Genomic DNA, 21,644 nt, shown 5'->3' with positions numbered 1-21,644 from the left:
TCATGAAAATGCAGCAGAATAAACGGAACGGAGGTCTTAACCAAAACCGTAATCGAACCCTTATCTCAAGTTGACTTTTTACCGTTCTTATTCCACACACTGCAAACTCACCTCACAAGCCAGATTGATAATTATGATTCACTAAATGGAGTTCTTCACAGAATCAATCTGGAACTTCACTCGGCAGATCCGTTCGGGAAAGGGGCGGACATTTTGTACAATACTTCCAGCCGATTGAATTTCTCTGCCTCGCACACCAGCTCGGGTTCCTTCGCCGCCAGAGAGGTGACGTTCCCGAGAGCTCGCGTCTGTAGCCGCGGATCGGACCAATTTTGAAAGTTGCCACCTTTGGCCCCTCCCACAGGTGGCGAGCCCATAGGAAGGGGGGACCCACGTTGCCTTTTCGTGCTATGCCCGGCCGGGCCCAACGGGTGAAGGCCCGGCCACCGGACGCTCGCCTTCGGGCCCCGCCCCGGTGACCCGCGTCTGGGCAAGGGAAACCAAGATCCCACATTTTTACTCATCATAAGGGGTCTGGTTATTTATTTAATATTTTGGTAATTATTTGACCGTTTGTCGGAATTTAATTCTGTCAGAAATCAGAATCGGCGTCAGCCTCCCAAAATCGTTATTAGCCTGTTGTGCCGCTGATACGGGCCATTATGAGCCACCTCTTGGGGGCCCCAGCCAGGAAGTGCTACCACAGGGTTCACTTCCTGTACAGCGTCCCGACATTTTCTGATCCCAAACCCCCTCAAAGGTCCTTCTTGGTGCATAAAAACAATCGGTTTTGCCTCCACATGGTTCGATTGATCCAAAATGAAGCAAATTACGTATGAAAGGAAAAGCTCCAGGAGGTGGTGTCTCGTCTCCTGGGCTTGGCTCGCCCCCAGCTTATGTTCCTGGCTGCGTGCAGGGCCCGGGATGCGCGTATTAAGAAACGATTAGTGGAGATTAAAGCTCCGCTCTGGAGTGTGCTTGCGTGCGCGGCTTCCCGGCTGCGAGGACCCGCCGCGTCCCGGCAATCGATCGATTCTTCTTGCCTTTCGATGCACTTATTCTACATGCAGCACCTTCACTTGCACATATTGGATGCTTTTTTTGTGTGGAAAGACGACATCCGAGCCCGGGTCCAAACGCTTTTATCCACTTGGAAGTGTACGTGCTCCGCATTGGCGGCCCGTTTATTTGGTTTTTGTCAGACCAACCAATCAAAAGATGGAAAAAAGACAACGTGAGGGCGAATTTGAAAGCTAACAGGTTAAAGAAACGCTCCCAGTTCTCATAGTTCAAATTTCATGCGCCAACGTTACTGTTTCTGAAGGCCTTGGGCGGATTACATGGACGTGGCAACACATTGAGAGTGAAATGTCCCAAATAATCAAACGTTGTGGAAGTTGCGTAGCCAAGAGAAACGCTGTGACGAAGGGACGTCCACTGGTCCATGTTGGAATGATCTCCTGCACTTCACTAAGTGGCGGGAAAAGCCCCAAGGGGTGCGAGGCCTTTTTCCAAGAAAGCACACGTACACGCCCAATAAGGCGTCCCGTCAACTGTTTGATCCCACGCGATGCTCCGGTACGAGTGGCGAGGCAGGATAACGCTTTCATCAGTGCGAATGCGATTTGCCGGCGCTTTTAATCTGGAGGACGCGGGATGTAGGCTGATGCTTGATAGATTAAGGCCCGTGCGCCTCCCTCGCTGCCTGCGTCTCTCGCCATGTGTGTGTGCAACAGAAGGCCCCCCCCCCCCACTCCCGCCCCCACCAGCAAATCCCAGGCTTTAAAGCCGAAGAGGTTGGGGCGGCTTATGATGTAATCGCGGCCCTGTCTGTCACGGCAGGGAGGCTGCCGGGAGAAAACAACATGGAGGTGAGAGTACGCTTTTGCTGGACGACAAGCGCGGCGGAAGAACGCAACTGGCGCTCGCGACACGCGGAGCGGTCGGCCTAATTAGAGCTATTTTGCCAAAATCAATGAAATGAAACGCGTTGCAACCATAATAATAAAGTTTGATCAATAGTAATGATTAGGCCTTGCATCTGTAAATTGTAATTTTGCTATTTCGTACAGCGTCATCACGTGCTAACATTAGCATTCATTTTCAGCATTTTTTAAAAAAAATGTCATTATTTTCATGTAAAATAAGACATATTAAATCCCTACAAATTTAAATTGAACAAATGAAACTTTGAGTCACGTCAATATTTGTTTCAACACCAAACAGGTGCTAGCTAGCATGTGCCATCACTAGCTACATTAGCATGAATTTTGAGCTGTTTTTACACACAATAAATATCCTGCATTGTCTATTTAAGTAGTAAGAGTACAATTTACAGGTATATAAAATGAACAAATGAAAATATTGATGTGAAAAGTCAATATTTTTATTGACGCAATGTTTTACGAACTGAATTGAAATATACTTCAAAATAGATGCGGAAATGGCTTCATGAGTTTTGTTTTTATTTAACAGCTCGTTTTGGGGGTTTCGCGGTCAAAGTAGGGTCCCAATAAGAGACAAGGTAACGGTGAGTTCAGAAATGAGGAAGAATATGAAGAACCAAAAAAAGGAGTAGAAGAAACCACAATCACTTGCTGAGATGTGGCAGTTAATTGTTTAAAAATAATGCAGAAAAATAATCAAAAGGCATTTGCTTGAACCCGAATCGAGCTTAATGTAAAGATTATTATCATTTTTTTAATACATGTCGTGAGGTGTTCAAGAAACAGAAAATATGAGTCAAGTCATTTTAATTCATCACACTGTCGAGTCATGATACAATCTGTACAAATACTACACGTCTATCCTGACAGAGACAATTTACATACGGATAGAATCGACCAAATGTCGAAGAGACGTAAACAAAATGGACAAAATGACAATACAGAAAAATGGATGGCACAGAAAAAAGAAAAAACAAGTTGTTTAAAAGCACCCAAACATTTCATGGCGTTTCAGAGCGACTTCAGACACCAAACGAAAGTCTGTGTAGGAGAAAGCGTGACCCCCTCCCAACATGAAAAAAAATTAATAATTCATATATATATACCTGATGTACTTCCTGAGTACAATGATGTCATCAAAAGTAACATTTTATTGTCAAGTGGAGTTGACAGAAAGGAGTGCAGGTGCCGCTGAAGCCTTTTGGTTCCTTTTCAGTGTTTCTTTATAAGAGCAAATAAATACCTAAACGAAAAAGAAAAGACTTTACGACGCAAGCACGCCATGCGTGACGTCCGCTCCCTGCCTGCGCTTGCGTTCGGAAGACCGGATTCGGACCGGCGGCCTCTAAGCGGCTCGTCCGGGCCCATCACTGCTCCAGTGTGACCACCTCCACCGCCTGGCCGTCCAGCGTCATCGTGCTGCCTATGCGAGTGGCTACCGGCGCCATGGCCACCTGCACGGGCCTGTTGCCTTGCGCCAGGCTGGTCACCACCGTCTGGTACATGCTGACCGGGATCTGGACCAGACCTGGAACCAGGGCAAAGGTCCACAATTGGTTGTCAACGCTCACACCGGGTCGTCGTGTCGCCCGGCGCCGTCACAAACGTTCATGTCTTCTCTCGGCCGTCACAACAATGGCGCCATTCAACATCCTCGCCGCGCCGCTCTCCCCCAACGCAGCTGCGAGGGCCTGCGGGGATTACCTCTGCCCCCCCCCCCCCCCCCCCCCGCCAGCCCCGCCCTCCAATCTGTCCGTGTCACCGAGCCAAGAAGCACCCGTAATTGCTCTCAAGTTCAAAAAGGCTAATTGCGGGACCCACTCGGGCCGGCGGAGTCCACTCGCCGGTGATTGGTGACGTGCGAGGACGTCGGGCTTAGCGACCGCGCGGCGGAGTGGCCACTCCGCCGCGCGGTCGCTAAGATGCTAAAAGGGCCGCGCGTGTGCGCAAAGCGAGCCAATCAGCGGGCGGCGCACTTCAAGTGGCGCCCTCCACTTCCCTGATTAGCTCCATTAGGTCAATAGCGGGCGGAGGGACGGGCCCCGCCCACCCGGGCCGGCGGCTCGAAAGGCAAGCAGTCACTTTGCAACAAACGCCACTTTTTGGTACTCTTTGATCAAATTGGACGTGATGTCGCGGTTCGAGGTCGAGGTGTGTGCGCCGCCTTCCTCCCAACGGATGCTAACGTTGGCGCGGAAGCGCCGATTGACAGCTGGCGCACATGATGACACACGGACTTGTAATGGCGTGCATCAAAGCTCTTTAGGAGGGGGGGGGGGCGTGACAGCTTTATTTGATTGATTGACTTTAGTGTTGAAAGCTCATTTGTTGTATTGATTGATTGGTCGTTGAAATCTAAAAACGTACGACTCGAGCAGTTCAATTCACGAACGTGTTTCCTATTTTGATTTTTTTTGCATGTGGCTTCGACTACAAGCAGTGATGGGAAGAATCCTTTTTCAAAAATGGAATAATCAAACTAATTATTTCCCCCGGAACGTCGTTGTCATTATTATTCGAGTAATACGTTGCGTTACAATTGATTGATTCGTTTAAAGGCTCCGAAAAGCGTGCGCCGAGTCGCTACTGTTTTCGCGCCTCGTCACAATTAAGGACGTCTTGACAGATTTTATTTTGTTGGCGCCGCAGGAAGCGAGTCACGACGTGTCAACTTTCAAAATGAACTTGTTAGCATTTAGCAAGAGTTGAAGTCGTCATTAAAGATGGAAGCGATTCGGGCTTTGACAAGACAAAAACGAAATAACATCAACCATATAGAAAGTTGTTTTTTAATTCTTATTACTTTAGTCATTGGCAGCGGGAGAACATTTATGATATGATGCTTGTGTAAAAGCAATAAAAACACCCTTTATACCCGGGACGCAAGTTGAATTTGTTTTATATAAAAATATCTCAAACTAAAACCTTTCATATAGAAAAACACCAAAATATGATCATATTTGAATAATAATAATCATCAGATGTGGCAAATTCAGGTCCAGAAAGTAAAAAGCCTGCCACAGTTTGGCTTTAGCTAGCTAGCTAGCTAGCTAGCGCCCTTGCACTTAAACAAGCAGCATGGAAGCTAGTTAGGAAGCTAGCTAGCTAGCTAGCTAAAGCCAAACTGTGGCAGGCTTTTTACTTTCTGGACCTGGATTTGCCACATCTGATGATAATAATAACAAAAATATTTTAAAAAACGAATCTACTTTCTTTTTTTTTATATAATTTTCTTTGAAGTAGTGAAAATAGTTACTTTAACTGGTAACGAGTTACTTTTATTATGAAGTAATTCAATTACTGAGTTACTTTTTTGAGCAAGTAATGAGTAACTACACGTAATTACTTTAATGAATGATCGCTCTCAACACTGCTTTAGAGTGCCTCGTTGTTTATGAAAAGGCGTCTCAAAAATGTCGTTAAGTGACAAATAATTGTTCATGATTTTGAAAGTTTCTCCGTTCTACAAAAAAAGAGATTACGAAGAGCAACAATTTGACTGTTGTGACAATTGAATTGCGCCGATGGAGGTCGCGCGGCATTAAGAGAGAGACGAAGTGACGCAACACGTTGCGCGCCATCTGTCGCATCAGCACGGAGTAGATTAGCCTCGGAGGAGCCGGCGGCGGGCAGCTTAAAACGTTGCCACTAATTGGTTGCCACGTAAGACGGAATCACAATCACCGCAATCGTGCGCATTTATTTAGCCTGTCGATGTCGCTTTGTGTTATGTTAGCTTTAAGCTACGTTGAAATGCGTTTACAATGTGTGGGAGGGCGAAAACTTGGATCTGACACCCCTCCCGCCCCCCCCAAGATGGCTGCCATCTACTGGCGTGTAAAATGAAAACATACCTGTTGCGTCCTGCACCCCCGCCAGCGCCCCAACAGCGGCCGCCGTCTCGGCCAGCACGATCTGCCCCCCGCCTTGAAGCGTGGCCTCCGCCAGCGTGGCCACGGCGTGTGCCGCCGCCTCGCTGCACACAAAACACGCGACACGCGTGTTCAGATCGCACACAAAACGCTGAAGGAGTTCAATCAGTCAATGTGGAATAAGCACACGTAAGGCTTACGTGTGCACAATTGGAGGTGCATGCTGTCTGGTGGGGGGGGGGGGGGTTAGTTGGGAAATGTGCATGGGGGGGGGGGGGGCACGAGTCTAAGAGGCTTTTCCAGTCTGGACTTAAGGAGAATCTGTCACAGCGCTCCCAAGGTGGCAGGTGCAGCGGCATCGAACAAAGCCGTTTCATTAACCAGATCACGAACTGATGAAGACCAGCGAAAAACCCGAAACGTTCGGCAAGCTCGAGCGGGTCGAGGTCTCAGGTGTGTGCAGGTAACAAGCCCCACCGGGACGAAGCCACTTGTGAGGCCGTCACCTTGACGCTAAGCAACCTGCTGACATGCTAGCATCTTATATACACACACGTAAATAAATGCAAAAACAATATTCCAAATATAAGACACACTTAGGACCGCCCCCTCATTTGAATAACATTTTGTCCTGACAGAGCATCTGCAGTATGAAATTAATAAATGTGAATTTAATTAATTAAATTTAATTCTATTTATTTTTGTATTAATTTCCACATTTATTTTTTGAATCTCATTTTGTATTTATTTTTTACTTCTATGTATTTATTGAATTATGGATATTTTTTTGTATTTTTCATGTTGTCAGTTTGGCGCCTCCTTTTCTGACCTGTTGATCGCCATGGTGACGGTGGCTCCCGGCTGCAACTCGTGATTGGCGGCCACGGCGGCTTCCGCCAGCGACGCCACCGCCTGCGTGGCCTCGGAGGCCTGCGTGGTCTGGATGGTCATCTCGCCGCTCTGGAGCGTGGCCCAGTTTTGCTCCACCTAGGCAGTCACTTTGGTCAGAACGCGCCGGCGCGTCAAATAGCGCCTTGGGTTCGGCGTACCTCGCCGTCCGTCACCGTGGAGTAGTTGACCTGCGCCACCGTCACGCCGGGCAGTTCCGAGGCGTCGGCCAGCGTGGCGACGGTGTGCCCCGTCCCCACCTGGATGAGCGACACGGTGCCGTCGGGGTTGTTGATGGTCTGCACCACCGTCTGCGAGGGCACCAGGTGAGCAATGCTGTGCGCGGCCGCCAGGTGGTGGTGTTGCGTCGTGGTGGTGGTGATCTGCTGCTCCTCAAACGCGTACAGCAGATCCTCGCGGCCGTGCTGCTTGTAGCAGTTTTTCACGATGGTCCTTAGCGCCTGCGTCCACGACACCTTGAGCGGCCACAGAAACCAAAGCTCGTTATAATCCAGGCCTTGAAATGTGACTTTCAATTTTGACTCCTCGCCGTCATCAAATCACGAGAATGGAAAAAACACTTCATCACGACGTCCCATCTCACCCTCTGTTTTTGGTCCTCAGAGCGCACGTCGCTGCGCACGTTGGCCCAGGGGATGTCTTCGGGCCACCAGATGGGTTTGCAGCTCTCCTTACCCCAGCCGGGCTTGCCTCGCCCCGTCGAGTACTTCAGCATTTCCGGGATGAAGGCTCGCAGCTGGGCCTGCAGCAGAGGAGAACAACGAGATGGGTGAGGATGACACGGACGCGCCCTTGAGGAGGGAAAAAAGAAGAAGAAAAAAAGAAGTCAAGCGAGTATTGATCAGATACATGGCGGCGTTTTCGCAGCCTGCAAATAGAAACGGGCGCTCTAAAAAGGGGAACGAGTCACAGACTAATCTATAAATGTGGCACCAGGCTGACATTGGCAAACAGTTAAAGATTTTTGGAAAGTAAACTTTGTCACGTAGATGGTTATTGGATGTCATTAGTGTAAAGAATGTATTTCATTTTGCAATAAATCTCAGTGGATTTTGCAGCTGTACGTCTCATAAAGCAAGTACAAGCTCGGCCAGGATTTACGTTTTAAAAATATGCTTATTTTATTTGTAACAAATTTCCTCTATTTACGATTATAATTAACCAATTACTGTCCTTCAAACACTGGCCAAAACAATCAGCCAATTATTTCCCCCTTAAAATGTTATCATCGAAGAAACGCCACGTTTCCGACGCTGTGAAAGTGCCCTGAATGCACCATTTTGCGTGTGTAGCATTAGCAACTAGCAAGTGTGTAGCGTGTTATTCTGTTGTCCCTAAGCGTCCTTTAAGCTGTTTAATGACACTCCAGTTGGAGTTAGCTGTAAAATTAAACACACGACGATAAGAATGACATCCAATGAATATTTAAATACAAAACATCGCTAGCCTAGCGCTAATGCTAAAAGTGAAGGGAGGATCCCATTCAAATGCTAACAGGAAGATAGCATCCACTTCGGGAGTGTTTTTCCTTCAAATAACGAATATTCACACACAAATGCTGTGGGAACACATACACACAGGTAAGATAACACTACGCAAGGGCACAAATTCTTCCCAATGTGTGAAATATGAGTTATTTTAATAGAATTCAATCAGAGTCCAGTCCAGTAACCTTCTTCTGTACTCGCTTTAAATGTGCACGGCACCACACTGACCCAAGAGGCCAACACGCAAAGAAACAGTCAGTATTTGTTCTTCCTGTTTTTTTCCAGCTGCTATTATTTTCATTAAAATGTGTTGATAAGGTCATACTATGGACTTGTCATTCAAAGCAAAGAATCTTAATAGTGAAAGTTTGTGCGTAAATGACACTCATTGAAAAGAAATTGGTTGGGTCGGAGATCATTTTATGCATTCAATATTTTTAAATAATTGGCAGATTAATCGGTAATCAGTATTTTTTTCTGCCAAAAATCGCCCTAAAAAAAAAGCATATCGGTCGGGCCCTACTCGGTGCATAACGCATGAATCCTATTGGCAAGATGCCGTCAGTTGCGAATGGTCATGAAGGACATGGAGTGAATGTCATCCGTTATTGTACAGATTGCATTGTTGAGCCTACGAATGCGCTTGTTGGCTCGGCTAAGCCGTCCGTCGTCACGTCATCACTTCCCGAGCCTGGCAGGCTGGGGGTGCGCTTTAGTGCCAACGTCCTCCGTGTCCTGCTAATATGGGGGCATCGCCGCGCGGGCGGGGATTATATCGCCTGCCTTGACATCAGCGGCTAAATTTGAAATGAAATCCCTCATTGAAGCAACAAAGTCCAGATTTTCTTCTGTTTTGATGCTGGCGAGTGAGTTCAGTGGCACCGACGGTGTCTCGACCCCCCCACCCATGTTAATCCTCTATCCTCTCCATTTGCCATGCCTTCGTAAATGTTGCCGGGTTCGCTTGGCGAACATGACTGGGGTTGCAATTACAGGCTCGCTCGGGCTCACCTGCTGCAGATGCGCCGCGCGTTCAAAGCAGCTTGTGCTACTGAAACAACCTCCTTTAAGAACGTGGGGCGTAACGTCATCCTTCTGCTCTGCCAGAACCACGCGGCAGCCCGTGAGGCTCACTCGCCGTCGGTCCCGGAGGGAGCGCCCGCCGCGCTGGCAACGGGGTGGAGGCGACGTCAGCAGCCCTGGGAGTGGCGCGTAAACAAGGCGGGCTCCCTCGGGGGGGCGCAAATCAATGCAGGACGTGACTTTTTAACTCATTCAGTCTACCTTGTGCTCATTAACAACAACAAATGATGATTTTAGAAAAGTGCTGGCTAAACATGACACAATGGAATTTTCGATGTTGAATTGTCGGTATGTTGCCCACTGGCGCCCTCTGCAGGCTCAGGCTTGAATGTTCCAGTCAATAATGCACGACTCGTCAGGCCTGATTAAAGGAAATGAAGAGGTGAGCAACCCAAAATGTTGAAAGAGTCATATTGGACAAAAAACAACAACTAAAAACGAATCTGTCTGGAGCTGCAAAAAATTAAAAGCCTTATAATGAATAAAAGTAAGCATATTTTTTTAAATCATAGATTCTGGCCTAAATTAGCTGACGATAAGAATGTCAAAATAGAATCGAACCTAGGCTTTGGTATGCAAATGTTTATTTTGAAGTACACCGCATGACCGTCATGAGGTCATCTTAACAGTGCGGGTATTAATGTTCGCTCCTTTTATTAATTGCGGAATTGATTGGTGAGGCTGCCTGCCATTTTCATTTTCCAACAAGCACCCGCCTGGCAGCACGACGACATGAGAGAAACGTGTGCAAATCCTCGTTGGCAGAAATGTTGAAATCTAACATTTGACAGCGTAAAAAACTTGAACTTGTATCATGTTTGTCCTCCTACAGAAACAATATTAAAACAAATAAATATATTTTTCCCACCATCTTTTTCCGTTTTCATACATTTTTGAAGAAAAAAAACTCATGCATGTGGCCCTGGGTTGCAGCTTTTTCATGGAAAACATTAGCATTTTTTGGAACATTAGCATTTATTTATTTAATGGCCGTCAATTATACTTCGATCTTCGCTATTCACAGACCGTCCCAGTCCATTCATGGGGGCTCCACTGTAAACGTTCAAGTTGAAAAATCCCCGTTCACCGCTCAATGGCAGAAAACGCTTCGTTGCACTTGTCTTCCACTTCGCCTCTACTATGTGAGTAGGATGAATTTTGGGGCAGATTTGCAATGACATGCAGGATAATAGCAGCTGAAGAATACGTATAGTCATTTTTGGTTTGACATTTCAAAAATGTTCACAAACCCCCCCAAAATCCACACTTCCTGTTCCTTCTTTTTTTCCCTCCACCTCCTCTTTGTTGTCAATTCATGATTTCTATGACCGCGTCAAGGGGAGTCTCACCTGTGTCATTTTGTCCACAGAGACGGGGATGCCGTCGATGGTGAGGGGGGGCAGCTCCGACGCCAGTTCCCCTCCGGCGGGGGCGTGTTCGGCCAGGGCGTTCTCCAGGTCCTCCAGCATCATGCCCTTGTACTTCCTCACCTGGACGACACACAAAACCCACGTCGGCATCACATGAAAATCCAAGATTCAAAAATGTTTAAAATAAATATTAAAATATACAAATAGAATTAAATATCAATCAATCAATCAATAAAAACGCTCTGCTCTCACATGAACTTATTTCATGCTGCAGACGCTTTGTCAGGATGAAATGTTATTCAAATGAGGGGGCGGTCCTGAGCGTGTCTTGGATTGGACTCCGCCGTTGCAAACTGCCTTTCATTGGTCGAGTGAGCGGCTCGGCCAACATGGACGTCTCGCCGGCTTGCATGGAGAGCTCCAGCAACGGACGACGATCTTGTCCACCACAACTTGCGTCCTGAGTTGCTCACCAACAAGTCGTGGTTTTTATTCAATTCTATTTATGTATTTTGGGATTTATTTCGACATCGATTTTTTTTACATTTATTTTTGGAATCTCGTTTTTTATTTTTGCATTTTATTTATGGATATACATAATTGTTGTTTTTATTTCCATTTATATTTATTTTTTGTATTTAAATTTGGAATTATATTTTTTATATCCATTTTTATTTTTACTCGTATTCATTTATTTGAGAAATAACCAAACGATGGGTCAGAAAGGGATTAATTGCCATCTTTTTGGGGGGTTAAATGCATAAGCTAAAAAGTAGAGAAAATGTGATGAAATGAATGAACTCAAGTGGTGCTGATCCCTTGCGACCCATTCCACGCCACTCACCACATTCTCCAGTGGAGCAGCACCGAAGACTTTGAAGATCGGGTTGGGTTTGTTGGGCGACATGCACAGCACGATGGCCTGCTGGCCCACGCGGGTCGTGTACTCGTCCAGGGTGGCCCTCAGCTTCCTGCCAACAAAACCTCCCTTCAGCCCCGAACGCTCGCGCAAGGAGCTTGCGTTCCGTGTCGGGTGTCGACAGCGAACCTGAGGAGACGCGTCTGCTGCCTCTTGCGGATCGACGGGTTGGATTCAAAGATGTGGGGCCTCTTCCTTTTCTTGCCCGTTGCCACGGCGGCCGCTGCGGCCATGCCGACGGGACCTGGGAGGAAGTGATGGACGAGAAAGTGAGTGCAAATACAGTTGGAAGTTTTCCTAAAGCTCTCATACTGGAACGGGCAAATTGGATGAAATTGGAAGCAAATAGCGGCAGAGCCTTGCTGACGTGGAATAACGCAATGGCTCCACCTGCTGGTCACTTTTAAACATGACATCAATTTCAGGTGATATTTGTAGAACTGGACTTTCTTTTCACTTTCTCATGCTATATAATTAAGAGAAAAAAAACTTCAAAGTTAAACCATGAACGACAACAGGTTAATTCTACTTTCTGCCACAATCATACGCTTAACTGTGATTTCAACATTTTGAATACTAATTAAATCCTGAACACAACCTGCGGCGGCCAGGTGGGCGGTGACCTCATCGTTGCCGGCCGAGTTGAGGATGTCGGTGTCGTCGTAGGGATCGTCGTCCGGCGAGGAGGTGGAGTCCTCGTCAGCGCTCATCATGGACGCGTCGGTGAAGGTGGTCACGTGCACCTGAAACACATCCATCTTGAGATGTTGAACCGGGTTCGCTTGGTGGATGATTCTCTTCTCGTTCTTTTAATTAAAGCGCAATACCTGCTGACTGACGGCGCTGGCCTCGATGGTGGTCATGTGTTCTGTCTGGTGAACGGCGTGATCCTCCATGACTGACGCCTTCGTCTACACCGCTGGATCCGGGGTACAACAACGCCTGAAGAAGGACAAGGAGCGACTGAAGCATTATGTGCAACGGGAAGTGGACTTTTTGAATAGAGCTTTAACGACGCCGCGCGGTGCCCGCGTCCCAACGCTTCACATTCGCCGTCTTGCTCAAGGACACTTCGACATGATCACCGGGGGTGAGGAGCAAACCCACAACCTCACAGATGGGAGACGACCACTCTACCGCTGAGTCATGCCACCGTAATGAACCAATAATCGACTTGATTAAACTTCATTCACAGAACTAAACGAGCTGCTTACCAGTTTAAAAGGTACTATTTTTTTTATGTCCTGGTAGAGGAAGCGTATGTAAAACATGCTTAAGAAGAGAGACCGCCATTAGAGTCAACACTTACACACCAATATATTGTATCATATTTAAAAGAAGACCACAGACCACTCTTGGACTTCAAAGTAAAGGTTAATTCTATCTTGCAATAAATACTTGCAACCAACTTTGAGAGTTGGCATCGCTAACTAGTATTGCTAACATCAGTTGGTTTGTGCAAAACTAAATGTACAACTTTGCAAAAGAGAGGAGTTATAACAGCATATTAGGGACATTATAAAGTGGCAAATTTGCGATTAAAAAAACTCTCACAAAAGTATGAGAAATCAACTCAGAAACTTGCAAGAAGTCCACATTGCGTACTCAGATGTTTGTGCCAAGTATACAAAATGCTTGCAGTGGAAGAACTTTATATCACAAATCTCTGTTTTCTCTCTAAGAAATATTTATTTATTTTTTACTTTGAGAAGAGAGAAATACGTTATTTGACTGCTGCACTACATTTAGACTTCTGGGGAAACTTTGACTTCATTTTCTTTTACGTGTACTTGTGGAGCAATTTCAATGAATGGTTTGACCTAAACATTTCAAAATAATACATTTTATTTTATTATTATTGTAAATTCAGCAGTATTTTATATTCCGCAGACTTGCATGTGACTTTGGGGGAAGGCAAATGTGATGGAATGACAGAAGTCCGCCTGACTGTAACTACTAGTACAAATACTGTAACTTTTTGTTTGGGCTGTGACACGTTTGGAAAGTGCTTGGACTCAATGTCAACACTTTTATTGTGAACGCATTCGTTACACGGAGTGAATAAACAGAACTTGAAAATACAACTGCTGTATATTTAGTGTACAATGTTGCCCTTCTCGTTCATCTACCAAGAAATGATTACAAACACGTCGTTTAATCCCGCAATAATCAATACGCCATCCAATGAGTTGCTCATCGTTGCACTTTCCAGCATTCCAGCTCCTCGCAGTGCTTCACATTGGATGCATGTCATGTTTAGGATTTTGTTATTGCAACAAATGCAGGCAAGCAAGCTCAATTAAGCTCCAAAAACAACCTCAACACATCGCAGGCCAACGCGTGGTTCTTCGAACTCGATAACTGCGCCGAATGCAACTAAAAAGTACGTAACGTCTTTTAACGACTTGCCGGTTAACTGATCACTCATCCGTGGTGCTAAGCTAACCTCGCTAGCCTTGCCCTGTCCTACATTTAGCTCGCCGGCTAGCTTGCTAACCACTTGGCGTTGCACACTTTGGTCATGTAAATAAATACCAACAGCCGTCGTGGCGATAGCGTTGTTATTCCATAACGCACGACCGCGTGTCCGTTGGCTGGAAAAGCAAGGGAAGCTATCGTCGCGCTACAGAGCCGAACTTAGCTTCGGTTAGCATCAATCCCGCGCAATAATAACGGCATTAAACCGCAGCTACAAGCTAGCAGCGGCCTCCCTGCTGTCTTATCAACAGCTCAGTCTTTGAGCTTCTTTTCCCCTCGCAACGATCAAACATTGAAGACAAAAAACGGTCCGCGCAGCTTTCGCGGCCACGCCGGCTGTCAACATCGCGACGTGAGCATCGCTCGCCCTCAACGCTGCCGGGTTCGCGATGCGGCTGCGCCAGGGCTGAAATAGATGGAGATTGCGCGGTAGGGTACAAACCTCAGAGCGGCTGCGCTACTTCGGGCCTGCGCCGTACAGCTGGGATGGAGCCGAGCAACAATGGACGACGGCAACAGCCAGTGTGTGTGTGAGCGCCACTGCTCGGTGATGCGTTCAAGGGCTTCCCCCGGCCGCGCCGCAGTCAGACCCAACAACAAGGAATACAAACACGGTGGAAATGTTTGCTTGGGATTCATTACTTCATTATTCATTCAACATATCTAGAATTTGTTTCAATAAATCCGACTCGTTTTATGCTTTTAATAAGTCTTATGGGGAAAAAATAAATAAAGCATCCGTTGAAATGAATAAATCCATCCATCCATTATCCGAACCGTTTATGATTGATTAAAATCTGCGGCTATTGGTGAAAAACGAAAATAATAATAAAAAATCTCTTTAAAAATGCAATCAAGATTAATAAAAAAATTGTTTTTAATTACATTTATACATCATTTAAAAACATCTACCATTTAAAAAAGTTATTTGTAGTACTAATTGTCAATTATTTAATTTGATATACTGTAATAATAAAAGGAATACATGACTAAAAAGTAATTATATTTATTTCAACTCATAATAAATATTGAACATATTTGTATGCTGGAGGCGTTCTCACGTCAAAACACGTTCGCACACGCAAAATGAAAAAGACATTGCGAAAGGGTACAGGAAAGGTGCACGTTTGTTTTGGTTTATTTTATTTATTTTATTCAAAGCAGTTCTGTACCCAAGCATATCTTGTACGAATATAATCGATTTGGACACATACTGTAATTATAGTTTTAGGTGAGACTGGGGACGGTTTATTTTTATTGTCTTTAGAACAATGTGTGGCCATTGTCATAGTGTAACACATTGTTTGCAAATGTGTATTTTTTTATTTACTTGCAATTGACATATTTGTTTTGTGAATTATTACTTTTGGTTTTGTATTTATTTTGGTTTTACATGCTGAAGTGTTTTGTGTACAGCGCATGTCATGAGCGCAGAGGAGAGAGAGGTGTAACCGAGCGAGCCTCGTTCAAGAAGAGAGTTAAATAAAAGAGACGTGTCTGGTTAATTTAGCAGGAAGACGCCAGAAAACATCAACTCGAAACTATTTTGTAGCCCGCCTTTAAGCCAGCCTCCAGAAACAACATTTTAGAGTTACAATAGTTTAGGGTTTGAGGCTGGGTGAGTGGTGAGGGCCATTTAAAACGCACACACCGCAGACTTACTGTAAAGTATAACAATGCAGACTCACTGAAGATGTAATGGGGTCAAAAGTAAAATGTTCATCTTTAAAACTTATAGGATTAAAAGTTACTTAGTTACTATAATTCATCAATGCTTTTTTTTAATGTACCGTATTTTACGAACGATCACTATCGCGCAGGCATATACAAGTGTTTTGTTCTAGTGTACTTGCCGTAGTGAGCGATCCAAGATGGCCGATCATCCGCGCATGCGCGTCACAGATCGCGCAGGGGTCACAAGTCGCGCCTTGACGAGGCCAAATGTCTTCTAAGAAAAGTGTTCGTTAGTGTGGAACTCCTTCCACTTGCCCGAATCAACCAATCAGTCATTAACATTCACCCAATCAGATGATCCAAATTTGCATGCATTTACATAACCATGCCCACTTTTATACCGTATATGTATCCAGCGCCCAGTAGTACTTAAGGTATAATGCAGATATAAAATGAACTTTGTAAGCCAGTCAATGATGGTATCATGATCGGATGGTTACAAGGACGACAATTTGGGGTGTGGGGCTACGGGTTCGAATCTTACTTTCTGCTCCGCTATAATTTTCCAATATTCATATTTTTGTAATTGGAGTTGAAGGTGAGACTCTTTTGTGGCACCCGAGCGGTGGTGCGAAGTGTTAAGCCATCTGGGGAATGAGAGATCATATTTGTCGTATTTGCAAAGATATTATCTCCTCATTTGGCCACTGTTTGAAAGCGCTATATAAATAAAGATGACTTGACCTATTATTTAGTATGGTTGTAGTTGCTCCAATGAGCCACAAGAGGGCAGTATTCGCTCCATTTGTTTTTGTGAGTCAACGCCACAAGGTTTCCCCCCTCCATTAGGGTGCTTTATTTATAATGATCCTGCTGTACAAAAAGTGAAATTCCAACATGACAAATTACAGCAACACGTCTTGAATTAGACAAGCTTTTCACCAATGAAAAAAAAAGATATGCATGAACAGGTAAAACTTTGGAAAAAAAGCTGAAATAAATTAGCTACAAAACTTTGGATCACATACAGCAATGTTTTAAATAAATAGAACTCTGCTTAAGACGTCTGACGCAATTAAAAAACGAGAATGCATCTCACTCTTGAGCACTTAAAATTGTATACAACCAAAGTGTATATAAAATGAAGTAGAAAGAGAACAGATTGGGCAAGTGAAGTGTCATCAAGTAGAAAAAAGATGGTGGACGTTTGTTTGGAAAAAAACGTCAGTGGTTCCGCAAGGAAGACCGGCGTCATGTGAGGACACTCACATGTCCCGCGTCCCTTCAGAGTGTCTTCGCTTGGGGGAAGAGGCCGGACTTGCCCAAATATGGCATCAGCGCAGACGATGACGTCACAGTTTCTTCAGCGTGAATATCTCCATTGGACATTCTTCTTCTTCTTCTTCTTCTTCTTTGTGGCTCCAGGATTTGGCACGGCGGCAAATTGCCCTTTGATTTTAGGAGTCTGCAGCATAAAGAGAGGACATTATTATTATTTTTTTTACCTCACACTTCATTTGGGTGAAAAATAAAAACCTTGTGTCCGGGTAATTGTCTAACTTTCAACCGTCGCGAGAGAACGCATGTCAAATGGTTGTCATCGTTTATGATTTTCACGTCTTTCTCTGACTGCTTGCCGGCAAAATCCCTCACCTATGTCATCAGCCGCATCGTCGGGCTGCGGCTCGGACACCAGGTACTTGTCGCCAAAGATCTTGACCAGCTGGTCGAAATACTTGCACTCCTGCTTGTCCCCTCTGCAAACACGACACGCAATCAGAGCCGTCTTGGGCCAAACAGGAAGTGAGGTGCGCGTCCGCCGCTTACTTCCTGCCGTCGAGGAACTGGCGGAAGCTGTACTTGAGCCTCTTGATTCGGGTCTGGCACTGCTCGGGCGTGCGCTGGTAGCCCTGGCTGGCCAGCGCGTCGGAGATCTGCATGAAGATGTGCCGGTTCTTGGTGCAGCCCTTCAGGTTCTCCTGCACGTCCTCGCTCCCCCACACGCTCAGCAGCACCTCCGTCTCGCCGTCGCTCCACGGGTGCTTGGAGTTGTCCGACAGCCACTGGTTGCCCGGCGAAACCACAAAATCTGGACGGGACAACACATTGCAATTTGAAAAGGCCGCTCTGCTCACTTTCAATGTTCTGTTCTTTTTGTTTCTTTTGTTGTCACCTCTGATGGGTTCGTATGCGCCGTTGTCGGGCTCGTCCGGAGCCGGAATGCCGACGATGGAGGCGTCGGACTTTAAATCCCGACTGAAGATTTCCTCCATTTCGCGGAAGAACTTGAAGTCCTGCCTGTGGAGAAAAAAAGCTAAAGTGGGCCTTTCGCTATGCTATATATTAGAGCTGCTGTGTGTAAAACATGATGTCGGTTTTAAGAAATAATAACAATTGTACGTTTTTGGGATGAAACTGAATACAAACATCCCAAAACGTAAAAATAAAAACATGAAAAAAAATGGGGGGGGAATATCGGACATCATCGCTGTGCTGTGAGAAAAACACTTACGTCCATTATTATTATTATTTTTTTACATGTTTGGGATGAAATTGAATACAGACATCCCAAAACGTAAAAATAAAAACATGAAAAAATGGGGGTAAAAATGGACATCATCGCTGCTATGAGAAAAACACTCATGTCCATTATTATTATTATTTTTTTTTTACATGTTGCAGGATGAAATTGAATACAGACATCCCCAAAATGTTTAAATAAAAATGTGCCCAAAAAAATAAAAAAAATGGACATAAGTGTTTTTCACATAGTGGCGATATCGTCGTTGCTATGTCAAAAACACTTATGTGCATTTAAAAATTTTTTTTTTTTACGTTTTTGGGATGGAAATGAATACAGACATCCTAAAAACATATTTAAAATAATAATAAAAAAAGGGGGTGGACATCATCGCTTCTATGTGAAAAACACTTATGTCCATAAAAAAAAACTATTTTTTTAGGACAGAATTGAATACAGATCCCAAAAATGTGCAAAAAAATGGTGAAAAAAGGACAAGTGTTTTTCACATCGCAGTGACGATGAAACCTCGACACTTGCGCCGACTTCACGATGCCCGGGCTGCCCTGCGACACTCGCGAAACGATTGTCCAGCGTCAACATGGACAAAAAGGTCGGCATATGTCGGCCAATACTGACTTCTCGTGAAGGAATCCGTATTTCAGCCGCTTGATGCGGGTGTAGCACTGCTCCGTGGTCCTGGCGTAGCCGCGGTTGCTCATCCTCTCGGAGATGAACTCGAAGACGTGCCGGTTCTTCAGGCAGCCCCGCAGCGTCATCTGCACGTTGTCCTCCCCCCAGATCTCCAGCAGCGTCAGCGTCTCTTGGTCCGACCACGGCGTCTTCCTGTTCGGGTCTGGCATCAGGTGGCTGGTGGACGGCTGCTCAACTAAGCATAAAACAACAATATAGACAGACTTCTTTTTTTTTTTTTTAATAGTTCTTTTTAAAAGACTCAACGATACTTTATAAGAATAAAACTGATAAAAAGAAGTCAAAAGCAAAATGTACGCACAGCTTCTAAAAACAAAATGGAGGAGCGTGGTGGGCATTGTACTGAAAATGGGTTTGGAGGCGGGTGGACCTACAGACATCCGAGTAGCTTTCTTCCAGGGGTGGCAAGGACAGAGACGCAGAAGACGACGTTTCAACATCGGTGAAAAGAGAATTGTCACCAAGCACCGGTGCGAGGAGGTTGAAGTAGCGGAAGGCTCCGGAGCGGCCATTTCTGGAACGATACAATTCAAAAATCATTCTTTGGCCAAATGGCGAAATCAAGTTTACATTTTTTTTTAGACTGATTATGTCTATTACAATTATTCCAAATATTGGGACTTCTGTTCTAATATTTTCAGACTATGATTATCACATGCACTCAAATTTTGCAGACAGTCGCGTTTTTTAGACAAAGTGACAAAATGTTTTGTGTCTCGGGGCGACGACGCGAGACGACGATAGTCACGTTCTAATATTTTCAGTACAAGATATGCCAAAACGGTTTTTTTCAGGGTCAATATCGATTATTAGTAAGTAGTCAAAGGACGTTGATAACCACTATTTTGGAGCCGATATTCATTTTTCACTAAAAGGGAAAATATTGGCGTAATTAAAAAAAATCATGTGTATTGAACACCTTTTAGGATTCACAAAATATTGGAGGTAAAAAAAACCTCTTACTCAAAAGACATCTTGTAAGGGTAATTTGCATGTCTTCAAAAGTTACATAAAAAGTTAAACGAGTAAATAGATCCTTATTGTTTTCTACAGTAAAAATTTGGCTAAATTTCAAATTGCATTTTTTGGGGGAAACTGTGAAGCAGCTGCAAAATATCAAACCCTGCAAATGACTTATGGACCAAATATTCAACAAAACTCCTAGTGCCGTCACTATTGAATATTTTTAGAATTGACTAATCTATCAATTATTCAATTGATTAATTGAATTCATTTAAATTTTGTATTAAAGTGAATTTCGAAAAGCAATTTTTTCCTGATCACTGTTTATGAACCCGCGTGTTTCTTTGTATTCGTATAGTGATTTAAAAAAGAAAGGGGGAGGGGTTTGATGTACTTGTTACCGGTTTGGCCATTGTTTTCCAAAGTAAAAACATGTTTGCAAATGTCTTCACAGAAGATAATCATCTTTCACGAAGACCTACAAAAACAACTCTTGTTGAGATTTGGACAACTTAAAATGTCAAAAAAATGGCTTGATGGATTCATTTGATAATCGACTAATTTTGACAAATCCGGTGCCATCCGAATGATGGCAAGACTTCATAATAAAGAGCAGGAAACAAGTTTTTCCCGGGAATCAGATACCTTCGATATTTGCACTTTTGATGTTGAACGTGAATGAAGCAAAAGGAACGTTAAACGCTTTTGAGCAATAAGCAGAGATGTGACCACGCGCCGCTAAGAAAAGCAAGAACGCAGGCCGCCGCGTCGCGGCGTTCCTCACCTGCGGCTGTTGCAGTACCGTCTGTAGGTCTTCTTCAGCCGCTTGATTCTGGCCTGGCACTGCTCGGCGCTGCGGGCGAATCCCGCGCCGGCCAGCCTCTGGGCGATGTCGGCGAATATGTGGCCGTTGCGGATGCACGTCTTCAGGTTGTGCTGCACGTCGTCGGCGGCCCAAACCTCCACCAGGGCCTCCGTCTCCCGCTCGCTCCACGGCACGTTCAGCGGGTCAAGCGTCCCCGCGTCCAGCGCGTCTCCTCGCGGGTCGCCATCGTCCAGCGCCACCACCTCCGAGCCCAACACTCGCTCGAGCCGGCCGTAGAACTTGTCGTCGACTCGCCTTCCGCACCTGAAAGGACGGAATGAATCACGACCGCGCCCCAAAGGGACGAGGAATTGGGCCCGCGTCCACGCACTCACTTCCTGTCCTCGTATCCTTTGAGGAAGTTCCTCTTCAGCGTCTTGACTTTGTCGTGGCACTGCTCCGGCGTTTTGCCGTAGCCGAGGCGGTGCAGCCTCCCGGAAATGTCGGCGTACACGTGCCCGTTGGGGACGAAGCCCGTGATGGAGCGCTGCACTTCCTCTTCTCCCCAGATGTCGATGAGCGCGGACGTCTCCTCCTCGGACCACGAGCTGACCGACACGCCCGCTTCGCCCTCTGACGGAGGCCGACAAACATTTTGCTTCCCGTATCGACGCCGTCAAATTCTGCTCCCGATCTTTACCTGTTTCCGTCACCGAGTTGCTGTTGGAGTCTTCGGATATTTCAATGGGGTCCGCGACGACGGCGGCGGCGGCGGCGGTGGAGGTGGACGGACGCTTGTCCAAGATTTGTTCCATCAAATCAAAGAATTTGAAATTGACCTTATCCGTCCCAGATGTGCTGCGGGCAGACATTGATAGATTTCAACGGGCTGATGGGAAAGCC

The 21,644-nt window shown here is 45.5% G+C and overlaps 2 protein-coding genes across 7 annotated transcripts in view; both read right to left on the bottom strand.

Annotated features, from left to right (window-relative positions):
• Positions 1–2,736: 2,736 nt before the first annotated feature.
• Positions 2,737–14,611, bottom strand: nrf1 (nuclear respiratory factor 1). 2 transcript variants are annotated; one of them, XM_086059333.1, is made up of 11 exons: positions 14,507–14,611; positions 12,414–12,528; positions 12,185–12,344; positions 11,716–11,830; positions 11,512–11,638; positions 10,647–10,787; positions 7,311–7,469; positions 6,868–7,182; positions 6,648–6,805; positions 5,801–5,922; positions 2,737–3,474 (listed from the first exon to the last, which is right to left on the bottom strand). In XM_086059333.1, exons 2-11 carry the CDS (start codon positions 12,480–12,482, stop codon positions 3,314–3,316), a joined length of 1,527 nt encoding a protein of 508 aa, XP_085915459.1. In that variant the 5' UTR covers positions 12,483–12,528; positions 14,507–14,611; the 3' UTR covers positions 2,737–3,313. The 2 variants fall into 2 exon arrangements, with proteins under 2 accessions (XP_085915459.1, XP_085915460.1); XM_086059334.1 differs by lacking the exon at positions 14,507–14,611 and having other exon boundaries at positions 12,185–12,329; positions 12,414–14,494.
• Positions 14,612–16,565: 1,954 nt separating this feature from the next.
• Positions 16,566–21,644, bottom strand: part of LOC147159100 (uncharacterized) — a 61,358-nt gene continuing 56,279 nt past the window's right edge. For 4 of the 5 annotated variants that reach the window (XM_086059811.1, XM_086059813.1, XM_086059812.1 and 1 more), the window contains 9 exons: positions 21,442–21,599; positions 21,137–21,374; positions 20,721–21,065; positions 19,348–19,487; positions 18,899–19,148; positions 17,912–18,036; positions 17,566–17,827; positions 17,392–17,495; positions 16,566–17,203 (listed from right to left, as the gene is read on the bottom strand). In XM_086059811.1, the coding sequence (XP_085915937.1) occupies positions 17,196–17,203; positions 17,392–17,495; positions 17,566–17,827; positions 17,912–18,036; positions 18,899–19,148; positions 19,348–19,487; positions 20,721–21,065; positions 21,137–21,374; positions 21,442–21,599 (1,630 nt within the window). In that variant the 3' untranslated portion in view covers positions 16,566–17,195. Of the gene's footprint in view, positions 17,204–17,391; positions 17,496–17,565; positions 18,037–18,898; positions 19,149–19,347; positions 19,488–20,720; positions 21,066–21,136; positions 21,375–21,441; positions 21,600–21,644 lie in introns of all 5 variants that reach the window. The other variant, XM_086059809.1, reaches the window with a different exon arrangement.

The sequence above is a fragment of the Leptonotus elevatus genome, chromosome 17, assembly GCF_054856555.1.
Source record: "Leptonotus elevatus isolate MCC_2025b chromosome 17, RoL_Lele_1.0, whole genome shotgun sequence".
NCBI classification, from domain to species: domain Eukaryota; kingdom Metazoa; phylum Chordata; class Actinopteri; order Syngnathiformes; family Syngnathidae; genus Leptonotus; species Leptonotus elevatus.
Note: the sequence above shows the minus strand (reverse complement) of the source record. Positions and strands in the feature narration are given on the sequence as shown.

Bases quoted from the DNA above. Each gene is read 5' to 3' on its own strand.
- nrf1 (XM_086059333.1), bottom strand. From the start codon at position 12,482: ATGGAGGATCACGCCGTTCACCAGACAGAACACATGACCACCATCGAG. The intron at 11,831-12,184 runs GTTGTGTTCAGG...ACTTCCTCCCAG, and splicing joins CGCCCACCTGGCCGCCGCAG to GTCCCGTCGGCATGGCCGCA. The intron at 7,470-10,646 runs GTGAGACTCCCC...CCTCTGCTGCAG, and splicing joins CTGTGGACAAAATGACACAG to GCCCAGCTGCGAGCCTTCAT.